The sequence below is a fragment of the Leucoraja erinacea genome, chromosome 24, assembly GCF_028641065.1.
Source record: "Leucoraja erinacea ecotype New England chromosome 24, Leri_hhj_1, whole genome shotgun sequence".
Taxonomy (NCBI): Eukaryota; Metazoa; Chordata; class Chondrichthyes; order Rajiformes; family Rajidae; genus Leucoraja; species Leucoraja erinaceus.
Window position 1 is genome coordinate 7,916,581 of NC_073400.1, and position 18,589 is coordinate 7,935,169.

General features: G+C 43.3%; 1 protein-coding gene across 5 annotated transcripts in view; it reads left to right on the forward strand.

Moving 5' to 3' along the window:
* The window catches only part of pacsin1b (protein kinase C and casein kinase substrate in neurons 1b), a 221,166-nt gene that overhangs the window by 176,645 nt on the left and 25,932 nt on the right, over positions 1–18,589 (forward strand). For all 5 annotated transcript variants that reach the window (XM_055654464.1, XM_055654468.1, XM_055654467.1 and 2 more), the window contains 3 exons: positions 8,623–8,858; positions 13,114–13,269; positions 17,279–17,454. In XM_055654464.1, the coding sequence (XP_055510439.1) occupies positions 8,623–8,858; positions 13,114–13,269; positions 17,279–17,454 (568 nt within the window). The remainder of the gene's footprint in view (positions 1–8,622; positions 8,859–13,113; positions 13,270–17,278; positions 17,455–18,589) is intronic.

The following is an 18,589-nucleotide window of genomic DNA, read 5'->3' on the forward strand; positions in this document are numbered from 1 at the left end:
CATGACTTGGAGAGAATTTTTCAGATGATGTTTCTGTGCAAATGCCGGCCTTGGGAAAGCATCTTCACTTCTGACTTGATGCAGGAAAGGTCATTGGTGATGTAGTTGGAGGTAGTAAGGCTGGAGGCACCGGCTTTAGGAGCTCCTGAGCTTGATAGCAAGAAGCACAATATAATCAATTGGCAAGCTATCTTCTATGTAATTCTAGTTACAATAGAAAGTGATTTCCAAAAGCAATTGGGAATCTGTATTAGCCTTCTGAATTGATTACACAGAAGCCAGCAGAATCTTCGGTTGCAGTCTTTAAATGCTTTCTTGGAAAAAGAAATAAATATTTGGCATTCTGGAAGGATAAATGAAATGTGCTTGACTACTGCCAGGTGATTGGAGAAAACTATAAATCTTGGTTTATTTGCATGCATATTCTAAAAGGCCAGAGATGTCTCTGTAGAATTAAAGATGATTTCATTCACTTCCTATAATACATTATGTATCCTGTGAAGTGTTTGTATGAGCTTGAAGATGAGGTATCACGTGTTGAGAGAGTTTGCCTGAGAATAATTACATTTGTATCTGATCTCTAATGAAGTGTTTTCAGGGCAGCACTGTGGCAGAGCGGTAGAGTTGCTGCTTTACAATGCTTACAGCGCCAGTGACCAGGGTTCGATCCTGGCGACAACTGCTTATCTGTACAAAGTTTGTACGTTCTCCCCATGACCTGTGTGGGTTTTCTCCGAGTACTTCGGTTTCTTCCCACACTCCAAAGACGTACAGGTTTGTAGGTTAATTGGCTTGGTATAAATGTAAAAATTGTCCCAAGTGTAGGATAGTGTTAATGTGTGGGGATCACTGGTCGGTGCGGACTCTGGGGGCAGAAGGGCCCGTTTCCGCACTGTATCTCTAAACTAAACTAATATCTACTATTTTGTGCCATTATATAATTCTCACAGCCACTTGTGATAGTCAACAATGCCTTCATTGTAAGCTGAATCCGATCTCATCTACCTCCCCACCCCTAAACCCAAGGTCAGTTAGAACCTCCATGTTCTCCAGCTTGTTTAGCTAACACACCACAAACCTGGACTCGCACCAAGGGCGTTCCGGACTGTCTGGCAGAGAGACAATTCCCATTCATCATTGCAGCTATACCCGATGGCTTTCCTCCCAATAGCACCTTGTGCTCACTGGGTAAACATATAATTTTACATTTGCAATGTTCTTATATTTTCGCTTTGACCAATTAAAAATACAAAGCTTACTTAAAGAAAATAACCTTACCACACCAGCAATATGGTACACCAGTATATCAGCGGACATGTAATTTTGATAATAAGCACAGTCCCTTCAATGTTTAATCTACAAAGCTAATTTTAAACACAAAATAAGAATTTATAAGGAATGGTCTGAACAATGCAGTCTTTGTAAAGAAATATATATATATTTTTTTTTTAGAATGTATGCAATCTCTGGCACAGTAACTTAAGTACATTCAGGCCCATTCAGTCAATTTTAGAAAAATATGAATTATAGATTATTAGTTAGATGCATTGAAACTATTATCTATTTCACAGTAAAAAGTATTTACCACATTTTTGAAATCTCATTGTTTTTATGTCTTCAATTACGTAGTGGCAATTGGTTAGGAACAATGAACTGCAGATGCTGGATTACAAAGAAAAAAGAAACTATGTGCTGGAGTAACTCAGTGGGTCTGGCAGCATCCCTGGAGAACTTGGATAGGTGACATATTGGATTGGGACCCTTTATCAAGCTGATTGTTGGAGGGAGGGAGAAAGAGAAACTAAGAAGAGAGGAGGGGCTGGACAAAGCTTGGCAGTAATAGGTGAACCCAGGTGAGGGGGGGGGGGGGGGGGGGGGTGTTTGATTGGGTGATTGGTGGACAAAGGTCAAAGATGAAAAATGGTGCGAGACAAAAGGATTGAAGAGTTGTGAATTATGAAGCATGAGGAAAGAATGAAGATGGAGGTGAAGGGGAAGGGAGAAGTTGGTACATGTCTAGTTGGGGCAGAGGGAAATGGGGGTTGGGATGAAGAAAGAGGTGTAGGGGTTGTTTGAGGTTATCTAAAATTGGAGAATTCAATGTTCATACCATTGGGTTGTCAGCTACCCAAGCTGAATATCACCTATCCATGTTCTCCATGCTCGCTGCCTGACCTGCTGAATTACTTCAGCACTTTGTGTCTTTTTTTTGTGGCAATTGTCTATCCCTGCTATCTTTATCTGTGGTCGGTTCCTAGATTCAGACTTTTAGGTTAATATATTAGGCTGCATTCATGGGCAGAGCCTTCTTCCTGCACCATGGGTAACATGCAAAGCTCCAGCGCCAGTCTGCTCTTGCTGCAGTATTTATTTTCCTTGTATTGCATATGGATTGTTCTCGGTGCTGTTGGTAGATGAGTTCCAAAGATTAAGAAAGTAGAAAACATTTTTTTAGGACACCTTCCATAATCTTTAGGACAGGCAATGAAAACATTTTAGAAATATTGTTGCTATGACAACGTCTAGCAAAGTGAAAGCTCACTTAAATGAGCTAAAATCCCAGAACCACAATTGAATAAATATCCAGGTAACTTCTAATGATCTTAATTGCAAGGAATGCTCAGAAAGCACCAAAGCCACATGCTCTATATTTCCCTTTTGTCCCCCCTCTTTCCCCTCAGTTTCCCCTTCCATCCCATCCTCTGGTATTACATTTCACTCCTCCTCTTCTTTTCTTATCGAACAACCTTTTGTTTCCTTATTACCTCTAGCCTTTGTCACTTACTCCACCTATCTGCCAATCCCCCACCCCCGCCTTCACCTGTATCCACCTATCGCTTGCGAGACTTTGCCCATACGTGTGGTTTTAATTTAGAGATACGGCGTGGAAACAGGCCCTACGGTCCACCGAGTCCACGGCAACCATTGCTCACACTAATTCTATGAGCAACACACAAGGGGGAATTTACAGAAGCCAATTAACCTACAAACCTGAGCGTTGTTTAGAATTTTGGACAAAACCGGAGCGCCCAGAGAAAACCCGTGCGATCACAAGGAGAACCTACAAACTCCACACAGAGAACATCTTTAGTCAGAATCGAACCTGAGTCTCTGGCACTGTGAGGCAGGAGCTCTACTACTGCACCACTATGCCACACTGCGATGGAAAGCATACTCACTGGCTGCATCGTGGCCTGGTTTGATCATTCAAACACTCAAGAATGAAGGAGGCTGCACAAAATGGTGGATATTGTCCCATCCAACATGGATACTGACCTCCGCACCATTGAAGGGATCTACAGCAAGTGCTTCAAGAAGACTGCTAAGAATATCTTTAAATACTCTCACCAACCTGGCCATGCTCTCTTCCAGATAACCTCCAGGTTCAAGAACAGCTTCTTCCCATCAATCGGCAGATTCTTGAACCACCGTGCACAACACTAACCACAACCCTACCTCAGCACCGAGCCACTGCAGATTTTGCACCAGTCTGGTTGCACTATTTGCTTTGATGTTTGCAGTATCATGGATTCATTTACTTAGAATAACTGTTGTATATTAGCTGTTGCATTTAATGTGCCTGTAAAGGTTGCAGCAAGTAAGGATTTAGCAACTAAGCAAGCAAACCGAATCTGAAGAAGGGTCTCGACCCAAAACGTCACCTATTCCTTTTCTCCAGAGATGCTGCCCGATAGACTCACTTTGTGTCTATCTTCGGTGTAAACTATCATGTGCTGTTCATTCCTACAGATTTTCTCTGCTCCACTGTGAAATTTCATCAAGGTATCCCACTTTGAAGAAGTTCTCCTCCTCTCTGGGAGTTTCGTAACACCCTCTCTCGCTGCTCCCCCACTGAGTCTGAAGAAGCGTCTTGACCCAAACCGCCACCTATTCCTTTACTCCATAGATGCTGCTTGACCCACTGAGTTACTCTAGCATTTTGTGTCCATTTTTGTGTCCATCTTAAGTCTCACTGTCCCACTTTCACGCCTGTCCCACTTACACGACCTAATTCACGACTTTTTTTTACTCGTGGGCATTTTTCATCATGCTAGAAAAAAACGCCCCAACCTACGAATAGCATCAGGACCTCCTACGACCTACAAAGGCCTCGTGATGACCATGCTGCGAGTATGAGTCAAGGGCAAACTTGGCAGAGGTCGTGAATTAGGTCATGAAAGTGGGACAGGCCCTTAAAGTCCCTGTCCCACTTTCCCGAGTTACTCACGAATTCTCCTGAGTTTTCCCCTTGATTCAAACTCGGAGATGCCAACCGTAGTAACTCGGGGCTATTTTTTTTACTCGTGGACATTTTCCAACATGCTGAAAAAACGTCCCGACCTACCTGAAGCCCCGCGTACCTACGGCTGGCATTACGAGCCGCTACGAAATATCTACAGACTCCTACGGCCTCCCACGGACTCGCTACGGACATTCTCCGATTTTGAATCAAGGGGAAAACTCGGGAGAATTCGTGAGTAACTCGGGAAAGTGGGACAGGGGCCTAAAGATTTTATTGTTCTGATTCAGGTTACGTTTGACAAATAAATAATTCTGCAATCTCTTGTATCTTGAAGGTTATTTTGCAAACCTGTGATGGATTCTCCATTTACAATCTCTGGAGGTAGCTTTGCAGGTAGTGCTCCTTATTAATGCACTGAAGTCCTGGAGTCGAATGAGGTTAGGTATCTGGGATGTCCATAAATATCACAGAAGAGCAGACCTGAGGGGCTGTCTAGTCCCCTGCTTCTCCGAACTCATATGTTTGTAGAAGGCTCTCGTCGCGGTGACCTCGCGACACCCTGCGACATGTCGCCAGGATGTCGCCTGTATGGTCGTGAGTAGTCTCCTAGTCACACAAAGAGTCTTTCTGGTCACCGCTGAATTTTCAATATTTTGATATTTTCTGGCGACCTATGACAGGTGCCGGCAGTTGCCGAAAAAGTCGCATAAGTGGGACAGGCCCTTAATTTATTTATTTTAAACTTATTTTCCACAGAAAATGACACACAGTGCTGGAGTAACTCAACGGGTCAGGCAGCCTCTCTGGAGAACATGGAACTTCTCCAAAGATGCTGCCTGGCTCACTGAGTTACTCCAGCACTTTGTGTCCTTTTTTGTAAACCACCATCTGCAGTTCTTTGTCTCTATTTTCTTCAGAACTTTGTCTGTTTCAGACAATCTGAGGCTTTTGCTGCCTTCACTGTGGCTCATTTGAAAGCATTCTAGCCTCTGTATCAGATAGTTGTGCCTTCAAGTCCCACAATGCCTGATGCTTTAATGCAGTGTTGAGGAAGTTCTCAACTGTCAGAGGTGCTGTCTTCAGTAAAGGACCTTTGTCATGTTATTCCAAAAAGGAAACACAGGAGTTATCTGTGTGCCTTGGTCAATGTTTGTTTTTCGGGAATAGATATTTTGTGATAATGCGATATTGGGTGCAGAAGAAAATTCTACTCTGAGATTATTAACCTGGTTATTATGGTCCTATTGTTCAGTGGGATTTTTCTCTGCAGAAATTAGTTGGTATTGTTGCAGGTCATGAAATACTTTGTTGATTGCATAAAAATAAGTCTTGAAAGGGACTTTGAAAAGTACCTGATAAATGCAAGAGTAAGAGCATAAGGCACAAGGATTATATTTCCAAAGATAGACACAAAATGCTGGAGTAACTCAGCAGGACAGGCAGCATTTATGGAATGGGTGACGTTTCGGGTCTTCAAATCATTCTTCACATTTCTAATGTAACTGTGGACTGTCTCACCTGTTTATTAAAATCATAGATGAACTCATTCTTGGCCTTAACTCCAAGTTCCTATATAAACCTTTCCATATGGTCCAGAAATCTATCACAGCCTTCAATACACTGAATGCCACAACCCACAGTTTCTGAGGAGAAAACACCAAATAAAATCACAGTTCTAAGGGATCATAAATTCATCTTCAGCACTATATGGGCTGACATGGGCAACCCTTTTCACTGAAGTGATGGCCACTACTTCAAGATCCCCCACTGGAGGAACATTCTCTCAGCACCTACCTTGTCAAGCCCCACCTCTACTTTCAGTCTGATAAAGGGTTCTGGCCCGAAACATCACCTATTCTTTTTCTCCAGAGACCTGCTGAGTAACTCCAGGATTTTGTCTCTATCTTCGATATAATCCAGGATTGCAGTTCCTTCCAACACATTAAGCCTGCTTAGTGTTTGTTACAATAAGATCCTCTTCTTCCAGACTCCAGACCAGAAGCCTATTCTAGTCATTTTTACTTCTCATAGAACATAGAACATAGAAAATAGGTGCAGGAGGAGGTCATTTGGCCCTTCGAGCCTGCACCGCCATTCATTGTGATCATGGCTGATCAAACAGAACCTTTTCATCCCAGGAATTAATCTGGTGAATCCTCCCTGCACAAGCTCCAAGGCAAATATGTCCTTCCTTTCTCTTTCACTTCTTACAATAAGGACCTACATTCCATTTGTTTTCCTGATTGCCAGTTGTACTAGCATGCTAAGTGCTTTCTGTACAAGGACACCGAGATCCCTCTGTATGTTAGCCTTCATCGGTCAAACATCATATAAATATTACGCTTCCCGTTCTTCGTATAAAATGCAAAACCCTACATTTCCTGCGTAATACACCTTCTCCTATCTTCTGCCTACTCACTGAACCTGCCTATATCACATTTTTAGTGTCATATTCACACCTATTTTGGTATTGCAAGCAGCTATTTTACAATAAATTCATAAATCATTTATATATGTTGTAAATAGCATCAGCACTGATCTCTGGGGGGAAATTCCCAATTGCAATTTGCCAATTTGAAAAGACCACATTTGCTCTATCAGTTAATTAATCCTCTATCCACACTGATATGATAACCTCAATATCATGATTCCATATCCTGTAGCATATTAGTGAATGCCTTTTGGAAACCCAAATATGCTATACCCATTGGTTCTTCTTTATTCACCCTGCTGATCACTATCCACTCTAAGGGTTCTTTCTCTGACTTGTGAAACTGGCTCCTAGAATATGGGGCAAAAAGTAATCTGCTGGAGTAACTCAGTCAATTGTGCAGCATCTGCAGAGTTGTGGGGGAATCCTGCATTTCTTGGTAGCATTTCAGGGTCAAGACCCTGCATTAGAACACGAGACTTCAGGTGCTGGCCTCCGGAGCACAAAAAAAAAAGAAGATTTGGAGGAATTCGGAGCAAAAAACAATCTGCTGGAAGAACTTAATGGGTCAAGCAGCCTTTGCAGGTGGATCAAATGGTCAATGTTTTGGGTCAAAACCCTGCATCTGGAGCGAGGGAGGAGAAGGAAGGTAGTTGGTGGAAAGAGAAAAAGGGGAAAGGTAAGACAGAAGCAATAGGTGGATAGTGGATTCGGGAGGGGTGAAGGATGATGGGCAGAAGGAGCCAGGGAAGGGAAGGAGATGGAAGGAGTTGGGAGGCAGAGGGAAGGAGATGGATGGAGGTAAACAGAAGTGAGAGAAAAGAAGGCAGATGGAGCTAGGTGAGGTGAAGGCAAAGATAGTGGCTGGAAGATGGGTAAGTGGCCACACAAAATCTGCTGGTGCTGACGTCTGATAAATAAGGTAGGTGATAATGAGCCATTAGGGGAGAAGTGAAGGACATGGAACCACAACCAGAAGGGGGAGGGTGGTAGGAGGTAGATGAAAACAGGAGGGGGGAGGGAACAAAAAGCAGGAGATGGGTGAGGGGTGTGGAGATGGGCGTATGGAGATGGGAAAGGGGACAAAATATAGGAGGACAGGGGGAGGGATCAGAAATAGAGAGAGTGGGGTGGGGGAAATAGACTGGAGGAGAGAGTTACCTAAAATTGGAAAATGCAATGTACATTCCATTAAGATGTTGCCTGGTGGGAATGTGAGGTGTTGTACCTTTGGGAATTTTTTAATGTTCTGCGTCAAGACCCTGCATCAGGACACAGTTCCTTTAGTTCCTTTCCCACCACAGATGGTATTTGAACGACAAAGTTCCTCCAGCAGGTTATTTGTTGAACCTGATTCCAGCATCCGCAGCCTCTTGTGTCTCTTAGAACGTGGGACTAAACTGTGGATAAATATCTCTCTACCATGGGGAAGAATCAGTTAAGTTTCTACTTTTGTTAAATAATGGACATTTTCTCTGTATTATTTGTTGCTGCTTTATGGCCTCTTCTGTATCCTATTTATTTTTAAAGAAATGCCATGATAATTACATTAGAGTCTAGTATTGCTTGTCCATGAGCTGAATAGTTGCTTTGCAGAAGTTAAGTATTTAAAAAGCAGTTTTACCAATAAATGAAATGGTTGAGATATTAGACACAAGGACCTGCAGATGCTGGTTTACAAAAAAAGCCACAAAGTGCTGGAATAACTCAGCAGGTAGGCAACATCTCTGGAGAACATGGATATATGACATTTCAGATTGAGACCTTTCTTCAGACTAATTGTAGATGGGGGATTAAGCTGGAAAAGAGGTGGGGGCAGAATAAAGCCTGGCAAGCGATAGGTGGATACAGGTGAGGGGTGTTCTTGATTTGCTACTCTCTCGCTTTGTGTCTTTTTTTGGTTGAGGTATTAGTTGAGTTAATGATGATTCCATGCACCATTTTGTAGGATCCCAATATGGAACTCTAGAGAGAGCCTGGATGGCATTGATGACGGAGGCAGATAAAGTGAGCGAGTTACATCTGGAGGTGAGAAATGCACTAACCAGTGACGATTTTGAGAAGATCAAGAACTGGCAGAAAGATTCCTTTCACAAACAGTTGATAGGAGGCTTCAAGGAGACCAAAGAAACAGAGGATGGATTCCGGAAAGCACAGAAACCCTGGGCTAAAAAACTAAAAGAGGTAAAGTGCAGCTTCAGCAGTTTCAATGGCTTATAGAGAGTTGCATCATTATCATTCGGTTACTGTGAGATATATCGCCTATAACTCACTGGGATTATGAAGTATAGTGCAAAACAGAGGATCTATCCACACCTCAAATGATCACACTTTGATTTGATTTAATTTGCAGAAGTTCAGCTACTTAAAGGTTTAAATGTGCAACTAATCCAAAAATTAAATGAATTGAGTTCCATGTTTGTTTTCCCATTGTTGTGCTCAAATGCTGAAAGCAACTATTTGAGCTGTAATTGCTTTAGTTTAGTTTAGTTTAATGATACAACATGGAAACAGGCCTCTCGGCCCAATGAGTCCACGCTGCCTGCTTCCCACTAATTCTATGTTATCCCACTTCCTCATCCATTCACTTCATACTGGGGACAATTTACAGAGGGCAATTAACCTGCAGGACAGCACATCCTTGGGATCTGTGAGGAAACCAGGGCACCCGGAGGAAGTCCACGCAGTCACAGCGAGAACGTGCAATTTCCACACAGACTGCACCCGAGGTCAAAATCAAAACAGTGAGACACAATTTTAGTTAATTTTCTCTCTGCTTCCTCTTCCGTTCCCCATGCTAAGATCGGTTCGATGAAAACCATTTGCAATGTATCTCCTGCAACCTTGAATAAGACCTCAGTCTTCCTAAATATACGGCTCAGCAGTATCTTCCACTATCAAATGATGCACTGTGTTAATCAAAGCAGTCAAGTCACTACATGAAGTACCTTCTACAATCTATAGATTTTTTAAAGTATAAAATTGCCATTGCCTGTTGTTTAGCATACTTTACTTTTCAACCTTTGTTCTCTTCTCCTGTATCTCAATAAAAAAAAATTATGATTTGAACTGATAACCAGATAATTATGGTCCGGACCTAAAGCAGCTTCAAACAAAACATTTAAGTATTGTAGTAATGGAGAGAATTTATTCCTATATCTTCGATGAGCAGTATTTGAAATATTTAACCATCTCAGATGGTAGTGAGGAACTGACTTGCTTGTTCTCTAAACATTCAGGGCTTTGTCCTCTGCATCGTTCTGGTGCCCCATAAAGGTGACGTTGCTCCAGGGATGTGGACACTTGAATTCAATCATTAGAATTGGCCAGAAATATCTTTACATGTATTTTGTTGTCTGGATGTCTCGATTTCCAAAATGTAACCATTTGGGTCTTTGTGCCTGCGGTTTGCAGTTGCTTGTGCTTTTTCTTCCTTGGTTCTCAAAAATTCCCCCACGCTGTTCTCTGTGGGTGAGCTCCAGTCTGTCCAGATGCCCAGCAGACAGTGGTGTTGCTGGGAGCTTGCCTGAGGATGTCAGTTCACAGTTTAAAAAATCCAATCATGATCAAACCAATCTCACTCCAACTCCATCGCTTACATCCCCCTCCCCCACCTTGGTCAGTCTGATCACGTCTCATTGTTCCTGCTCCCTAAGTACTCCCCACTCATCAGACGGGTTAAACCAACTGTGAGGACAGTTAAAGTCTGGTCAGAGGAAGCGGACTTCACACTTCAGCAGTGTTTTGGAAACACTGACTGGAAGGCGTTTGCAGCCCAGGCCACCCTTGACTCCCACACGGACATTGATTCCTACACATCCTCTGTTCTGGACTTTATAAACTCCACCATCAATAGTGTCACCTCCCTCAAACAGGTGACCATATACCCGAATCAGAAGCCATGGATGAACAGCGAGGTCAGGCTACTGCTGAAAGCACGGGACACCGCTTTCAGGTCAGGCGATGCTCGAGCCTACAGTTCATCCAGGGCTAACCTGAAGAGGGGCATCAGGAAGGCCAAGCACTGCCATAAGCTCAGGATTGAGGAGCACTTCAACAACAACTCCGACCCCCGACGCATGTGGCAAGGCATCCAGGCCATCACGGACTACAGTACAGACCCTCCAACACCACCCCCACATCCAGCGACGCCTCCTTCCTTGAGGAGCTTAATCACTTCTATGGCCGCTTCGACAGGGACAATCTAGAGACAGCCATCAAGGCTGTGCTCCCTGCCGATCACCAACCCCTCACACTCACCCCTTACGACGTGTACGTGGCACTGAGTAGGACTAATGCACGTAAAGCTGCTGGCCCTGACGGCATCCCCGGGCGCGTGCTCAGGGCCTGTGCTGCGCAGCTGACAGACGTCTGGACTGACATCTTCAACCTGTCACTTGCCCAAGCAGTTGTCCCCACTTGCCTTAAAACCACCTCCATCGTGCCAGTGCCAAAACACTCCACTGCGGCAAGCCTCAACGACTTCCGCCCAGTTGCACTTACCCCCATCATCACCAAGTGCTTCGAGAGGCTGGTCCTGGCACACCTCAAAAGCTGCCTACCCCCCACACTGGATCCCTATCAGTTTGCCTACCGCAAGAACAGGAGTACGGAGGGTGCCATCTCAACGGCACTTCACTCCGCCCTCTCCCACCTCGACAACAGAGACACTTACGTAAGAATGCTGTTCATCGATTACAGCTCAGCATTCAACACCATTATACCATCAAAACTGATCACCAAACTCGGTAACCTGGGCATCGACCCTTCCCTCTGCAACTGGATACTGGACTTTCTAACCAACAGACCCCAGTCTGTGAGGTTAGACAAGCACACCTCTTCAATCCTCACCCTGAACACCGGCGTTCCACAGGGCTGTGTGCTGAGCCCCCTCCTCTACTCCCTCTTCACCTATGACTGCACACCTGTACATGGTACTAACACCATCATCAAGTATGCAGATGATACAACGGTGATTGGCCTCATCAGCAACAACGATGAGCTGGCCTACAGGGAGGAGGTCCAGCACTTAGCAGCATGGTGCGCTGACAACAACCTGGCCCTTAACTCCAAGAAGACCAAGGAGCACATTGTAGACTTCAGGAAGTCTAGGGGCGGCACGCACACCCCCATCTACATTAACGGGACGGAGGTGGAACGTGTTTCTAGCTTCAGGTTCCTGGGAGTCAACATCTCCGATGACCTCTCTTGGACCCACAATACCTCTCCTCTGATCAAGAAGGCACATCAGCGTCTCTTCTTCCTGAGGAGACTGAAGAAGGTCCATCTGTCTCCTCAGATCCTGGTGAACTTCTACCGCTGCACCATCGAGAGCATCCTCACCAACTGCATCACAGTATGGTATGGCAACTGCTCTGTCTCTGACCGGAAGGCATTGCAGAGGGTGGTGAAAATTGCCCAACGCATCACCGGTTCCTCGCTCCCCTCCATTGAGTCTGTCCAAAGCAAGCGCTGTCTGCGGAGGGCGCTCGGCATCGCCAAGGACTGCTCTCACCCCAACCATGGACTGTTTACCCTCCTACCATCCGGGAGGCGCTACAGGTCTCTCCGTTGCCGAACCAGCAGGTCGAGGAACAGCTTCTTCCCGGCGGCTGTCACTCTACTCAACAACGTACCTCGGTGACTGCCAATCACCCCCCCCCCCCCGGACACTTATTATTATTTATTCAAATCATTTGCTATGTCGCTCTTCCAGGGAGATGCTAAATGCATTTTGTTGTCTCTGTACTGTACACTGACAATGACAATTAAAATTGAATCTGAATCTGAATCTGAATCTGAATTACAACTGTTTCAACACCTGCACGCCATTGATGTACGCATGCGACTCTTGGACGTGTTTTGGAGCTTTTTGAGGATGAAATACCAAACACTAGTGAACAGCAGGGGACACAGTCTAATACAATGGAAATTGTCTAATCTGGATAAAAGTTCTGATACAATGCAGTCACAGATATAACACTGGCATCTCCCTGACACTGTTGAAGATTGCCCAGGCATTTTCTGTTCACAAAAAGCAAGATAAATCCAATCTGCCTGAGTACTGCCCAATCAGTCCACTTTCAATCATCAGCAAAGTGGTAATCAACAATGATTTTCAAGCAGCAAGGTTAATCAATAATATGGAGGCACATAACACTGGGTGGCATGGTGGCCCAGCAGTAGATTCATTTTAAATCCAGTGTATTTTTGCTGTTTTAGTATGATATAGTGTAAATAATTTGCAGCAACGTTTACATGCCTTATATGATTGTTAACATTGGTAACAGTCACGGAAAATTGCTTGTGTTTGATATGTTGCGTTTTTCTTTGCTAATATTTGCAACTTTGTTGAAACAAGGATTTCCCAAAGGTGGGCCAGAGCAACAAATAATTCTAATCTAGTGTTTAAAGCATGTAATTCGTTCCTGTTCCACAGGTTGAGACATCCAAGAAGGTCTATCACCTGGCCTGTAAAGAGGAGAAGATGGCGGCCACAAGAGAGGCAAACAGCAAGACTGAACAGTCGGTCACCCCAGAGCAACAGAAGAAGCTATTGGATAAAGTAGAGAAATGCAAACAGGAAGTTCAGAAGGTGAGGTTGCCGGGTGTGGAAACTCATTCAAATAAAGACCAATATATAATTGAGGTTTTCTCTTAACCCTAAACATTTGCCATAGTTGCATCATTGCATCCATGAATACAATTAACTTCTTTCCCCCCCCTCCCCCGTTTGCGCCCTCATCCCACATTTGCCACTGAATTTTGTTTAAATATTGTGCGAGGAAACAAGACAAGTTGCCATTTGAACAATACTAGTAAGTATATCGGTCTAAAGAAGGGTCCTGGCTCAAAAAGTCACGTCCATTTTCTCTGGAGATGCCTTACCCGCTGAGTTACTACAGCATTTTACATCCATCCAAGTACTACTCCGTTTGCATGTACATTTCTGTATTGTTTAGATTATTTTTATTACATTTTGGAGATCGATAACCAGTAATAGATATTATTTTCTTAATAGACGAAGGATTGCAATCATCATAATGAAACAGTTTGACTGTCGATCAAACTAATCAATGTTTGTTCTAAATCTAGTGCATCTCTGCTGTTTGGGTATGAAATAGCATAAATAATTCAGAGCAAGGTAGATATGTCCATTTGATTAATAAAATTTTGTGACCATTCTTTCGATAATAATTTCTTCAATGTTAATGTTATTATCTAAAGCGATGATGGTAAAATGATATAGTTCCTATTAGTTGAAGACTCTTATCTTTTATATTAGTAATGGAGAATTTACAATCATAATGACGAGAAGCAGACCTAATGGGCATCTGCCTTTTTACACATAGTCCCATTTTTAAGGACAAAATTGAGACATTTTGGGGGCATGTGGAAGTATGATGAGTCTTAAAGTTGACAGTATGATAAATATTAACAAATGATGAGCAAAAGTGTCAGCATGGATGTGGTGGGATGTGCTATGAAATTTGATGACTGCATTTTTTCCACCACAATTTCTCGGTATATCTATTATTTCAGTGAAAAGAGGAATTCAGTAACAGCAGGCTCTGGTTTAGAATCTCCATCAGTCTCTGACACATTGGGTTACAAGATGTTCCTGTGAACCCTGGTGGAATATCCTTACCAGTATTGGCAGAAGATGAAGCCTGGATGGAGTGAAGGCAGGAGAATGGGATTGAGAGGAAAAAATAGATATGCCACGATCGAATGGCAGAGTCGATGCGATGGGCCAAATGTCTTATGGTTTAAGTGTTCTCGCAGGTACACCGTGTGATGGGATCAGGATCAGTGCTGGGCAGATGGTTGTATCTTACCACGATTTTATTTTAAATCCACTTTGTTCTCCACGAAACTGTACAAGAGATGTTGAAGACGCCCTAAAGGGGCTGTCCCACTGCGGCGACCTAATCCACTAGTTCTGACGAGTTTTCCCTCGACTCATCCTCACAGCATGGTCGACACAAGGTCCTAGGGGGTCTTTGTAACTCTTCTTCATACTCGAGAGTAGTCCCCATGTACTCGAGGCCTCAGCTAGGTTGCTGCGTATTTTTCAACATGTCGAAAAATGCCCGCAAGTAAAAAAAGTTCACCATGAAAATAAATCGATACTTTTTTTACTCGTAGGTTTAGTTGAAGTAGGTCGTAGTAGTTCGGCATGTTATTCGGAGGTAATCAAGGGTCGTCGAAGGTAATCGAAGGTAGTCGTAGATAGTCTTCAACATAGTCAAAGGAGGTCAAAGGGAGGTCGAAGGAGGTCGTCTTCACTCTCCACTATTCGGTGTCCAATTTTCTAGAAGCTAGTCGAAGCTAGTCTTCAACATAGTCAAAGAAGGATTTCAACTGACATTTTTTCAAACTCTCCTAAACTCTTCTAAACTCGCCAATTAGGTTGCCGCAGTGGGACAGCCCCTTAACCTAAACAATAGAAGAATGGCTTTGTGGTAAATTATCAGTAATTAGGTAACACAGTAGGTCATAAATTGTACACTAAATGCACACCGTGTACAGTTTAATGTGTAGTTTGTGTACAGTCTGTGTTTAATGTGTTGACTGGGTCTATGTGGCTGTGATGCTGCTGCAAGCAAGATTTTTATTGTACCTGTACCTCAGTCCTTGTGAAATGACAATCTACTCCACGGTGATTTAGCCACTCAGATTCAGTACTGGCTTATTCATAGAAGACAGAGGGTTGTGCTGGGCGAATGCTATTCTGGCTGGACGTCTGTGAGCATTGGGGTTCTGCAGGGATCTGTGCTGGGACCTCTGTATGCTGGATACATTTATATAAACATCGTGGATGTAAATGTAAGTGGGTCTGATAGTTTGCAAATGACACCAAAATTGGGAGAGTTGCATACAATGAGCCAAGCTGTAGTAGAACACAGTAGACTGCAGATCATCTACAGAAATGGATGGAAAAATGTTAGATAGCATTTAATCTGAGCAAGTGTGAGATGTTGCACTCTGGGAGGTCGAATGTAAGAGTTAATGGCAAGACCCTTAACAACACTGAAGTACAAAGATTCCTTGGGGTCCAAATCCAGAGAGTTATTCCCTGAAAGTGACAAGACAAATAGATGTAGTGGTAAAGAAAGTGTCAAGTATGCTTGTTTCATCAGTCGGGGCATTGAGTATACAAGTCTGCAAGTCATGCGGTAGCTTTAAAGGAATTAGCTTAGGCTGCATTTGGAGTGTAGTATACAGCTCTGGACATCTCCTTACATGAAGGATGTGAAGGATTTGAAGGGTGCAGAAGAGATTCACCCCTAATACTGCCTGGATTACAGTGTATTAGCTATAGGGAGAAATTGGAAAAACTTGGATTATTTTCTCTGGAGCATTGCGGTTTGAGGAGAGACCTGACACAAATGTATAAAATTACACGAGGCACAGATCGGGTAAACAATCAGAACCTTTATCCTGAGTGGAAATGACAAAGACCAGAGGGCATAGTGTTAAAGTGAAAGGGGCAACACTTGAAGAAGATGTATGGGACAGGTTTTTTATGCTGAGCGGGTGGATACTTGGAATGCATTGCCAGTGGTGGAGGCAGGTGCAATAGCAGCATTTAAGAGATGTTTGCATAGGTACATGATATGCAGGAAGCGGGGAGATATGAAGCATGCACAGACAGAGGAGATTAGCATGGCATCATCTTTAGCATGAATGTTGTGGGCCAAAGGGCCTGTTCCTGTGCTGTCCTGTTCTCTGTGGAGGAAGGAACTGCAGACGCTGCTTTATCCTGAAGTTAGACACAAAATGCTGGAGTAACTCAGCTGGTCAGGCAGCATCTCTGGAGAAAAGGAATAGGTGACGTTTGGGATTGGATCCCTTCTTCAGGCTATCTGTCCTGTTCACCGTCCTGTGTTCTAACTCCACCTGCCTATTTGGATATAATCTGATGAATGAATGCTGCAGGATATGTCACGGTAGGTGAATAATGTCAATCCAATGGTAACACACGGGGCATTTGTTTTGAAATGATGATCAAATTCATGAAAATAGATCTATTTACAACAAAGTAAATACACGCAAACAATAATTAGATTGAAATTTTGAACTGGGTATAGAAAAAATATTTTCTGACGATACCATGTTCATTTCTGCAAGCATAAGATCTGTCCAGCTGACTGAAGCTACTCAAGGGGATTACGTTATCTGAATCCTTCAGGTGTCGACTACTCAGTCCAATAAAGTGTGTGTGGTATCAGTCTGAAGCAGGTCTTGTCGTGGCAATGGAGATCCTTTCATCTTTCCATTTCTCCCTTTGAAATATCATTGCCCTCTAGAGGTTAACTGCTGGTGATTGAATGACAGGTCTAAATGATTTTTAAAAAATCCTTGGTTCATTTTGCAGCAGCACAAAGTGTTTGAAGGTATCTGAATTGACTGAGGAAAGTGCACTGAATAATTCTTGGCGGGTTGCATAATGTGTTTAAGGATTTAAGCTCCTCAAGGAAGTCTCTCCTGCTGCCTTTTGACAATGATAAATGATATATTTTGTAAATCCAACATTTGATAAATGGTGACCGATTTTAGGATAATTTATGCCTTTAATGCTGGATTTTTGGCTTTTATAGGCGAAAGAGAAGTATGAGAAAGCCTTGGATGAATTGAGTAAATGTACACCGCAGTATATGGAGAATATGGAGCAAGTGTTCGAACAGTGCCAGCAGTTTGAGGATAAACGATTGGGTTTCTTCAAAGAAATCCTGCAAGACATCAAACGACACCTAAACCTCACAGAAAACAACAAGTGAGTATTAATTAAAGCTATTTTGATTCATTTATTCATTTTGGGCAGCTGGGCAGCACTAACTAGCAAGGCCAGTATTTATTGCCCTTGAGATGATGATGGTGAACTACAGCCTTAAACAGCTGCATAGTTTAAGTGAATGTGCTCTCTCGATACCGTGAGGCAGAGAGTTCCAGGACTCGACCCAGCATCAAAGGACCAGCATTGTATTCCCAAGTTGGAATGGTGTGCAAAGCAAGGGAAGCCCTTGTCCTTCTCGGGTACAACGCAACTGTCCATGATACAAATAGTTAAATTCCCCACCAAATCAGGACGTGTTGGGGTAGGGAGAGGATTAATTTTGCCATAGGTTTCACTTTAATTTATTATTGCGTGAACCAAGGTAGAGCTTTTGTTGTGTGCTATCCAGTCAGCAGAAAGACAATACATCATTACTATCAAGCCATTATAGTGTATAGATCCATGATAATGGAATAACGTTTAGTGCAAGCTTAAGCCAGCAAAGTCCGATCAAGGATAGTCCGAGGGTCACCATTGAGGTAGATAGTAGTTCAGGTTGTGGTTCTTTCTGGTTAGGGTAGGATGGCCCAGTTGCCCGATAACAGCTGGGAAGAAACTGTCCCCGAATCTGGAGGTGTTTGTTTTCACACTTCTACACCTTTTGCCTGATGGGAGAGGGGAGAAGAGGGAGTGGCCAGGGTGCGACTCATCCTTGATTATGCTGCTGGCCTTGCCGAGTCAGTGTGAGGTATAAATGGAATCAATAGGATGAAAGGTTGGTTTGTGTGATGGTCTGGGCTGAGCCCACAATTCGCTGCAATTTCTTGCGGTCTTGGATGGAGCAGTCCCCAAACCAAGCTGTGATGCATCCTGATAAAATGCTTTCTATGGTTAGGATGAGAAAGGATTTGAAATCAAAAGATTTCATCCTATTAGAGCACCAACCCTGCTTATTATTGGCATCTTGCTTTGTTAAATGAATCCTGTCCTTGCTGTGTCGCAAGTCTCCATTCAGTGAAATAAAACTGGATTTTTATCTTGCTTACCCAAACAAAATGAATTTGCACCTCTTTACTTACCAGTGTCCTATCCTGAAACTCTATTGTCAATTTATCTACACTCCCCATTGACAAGA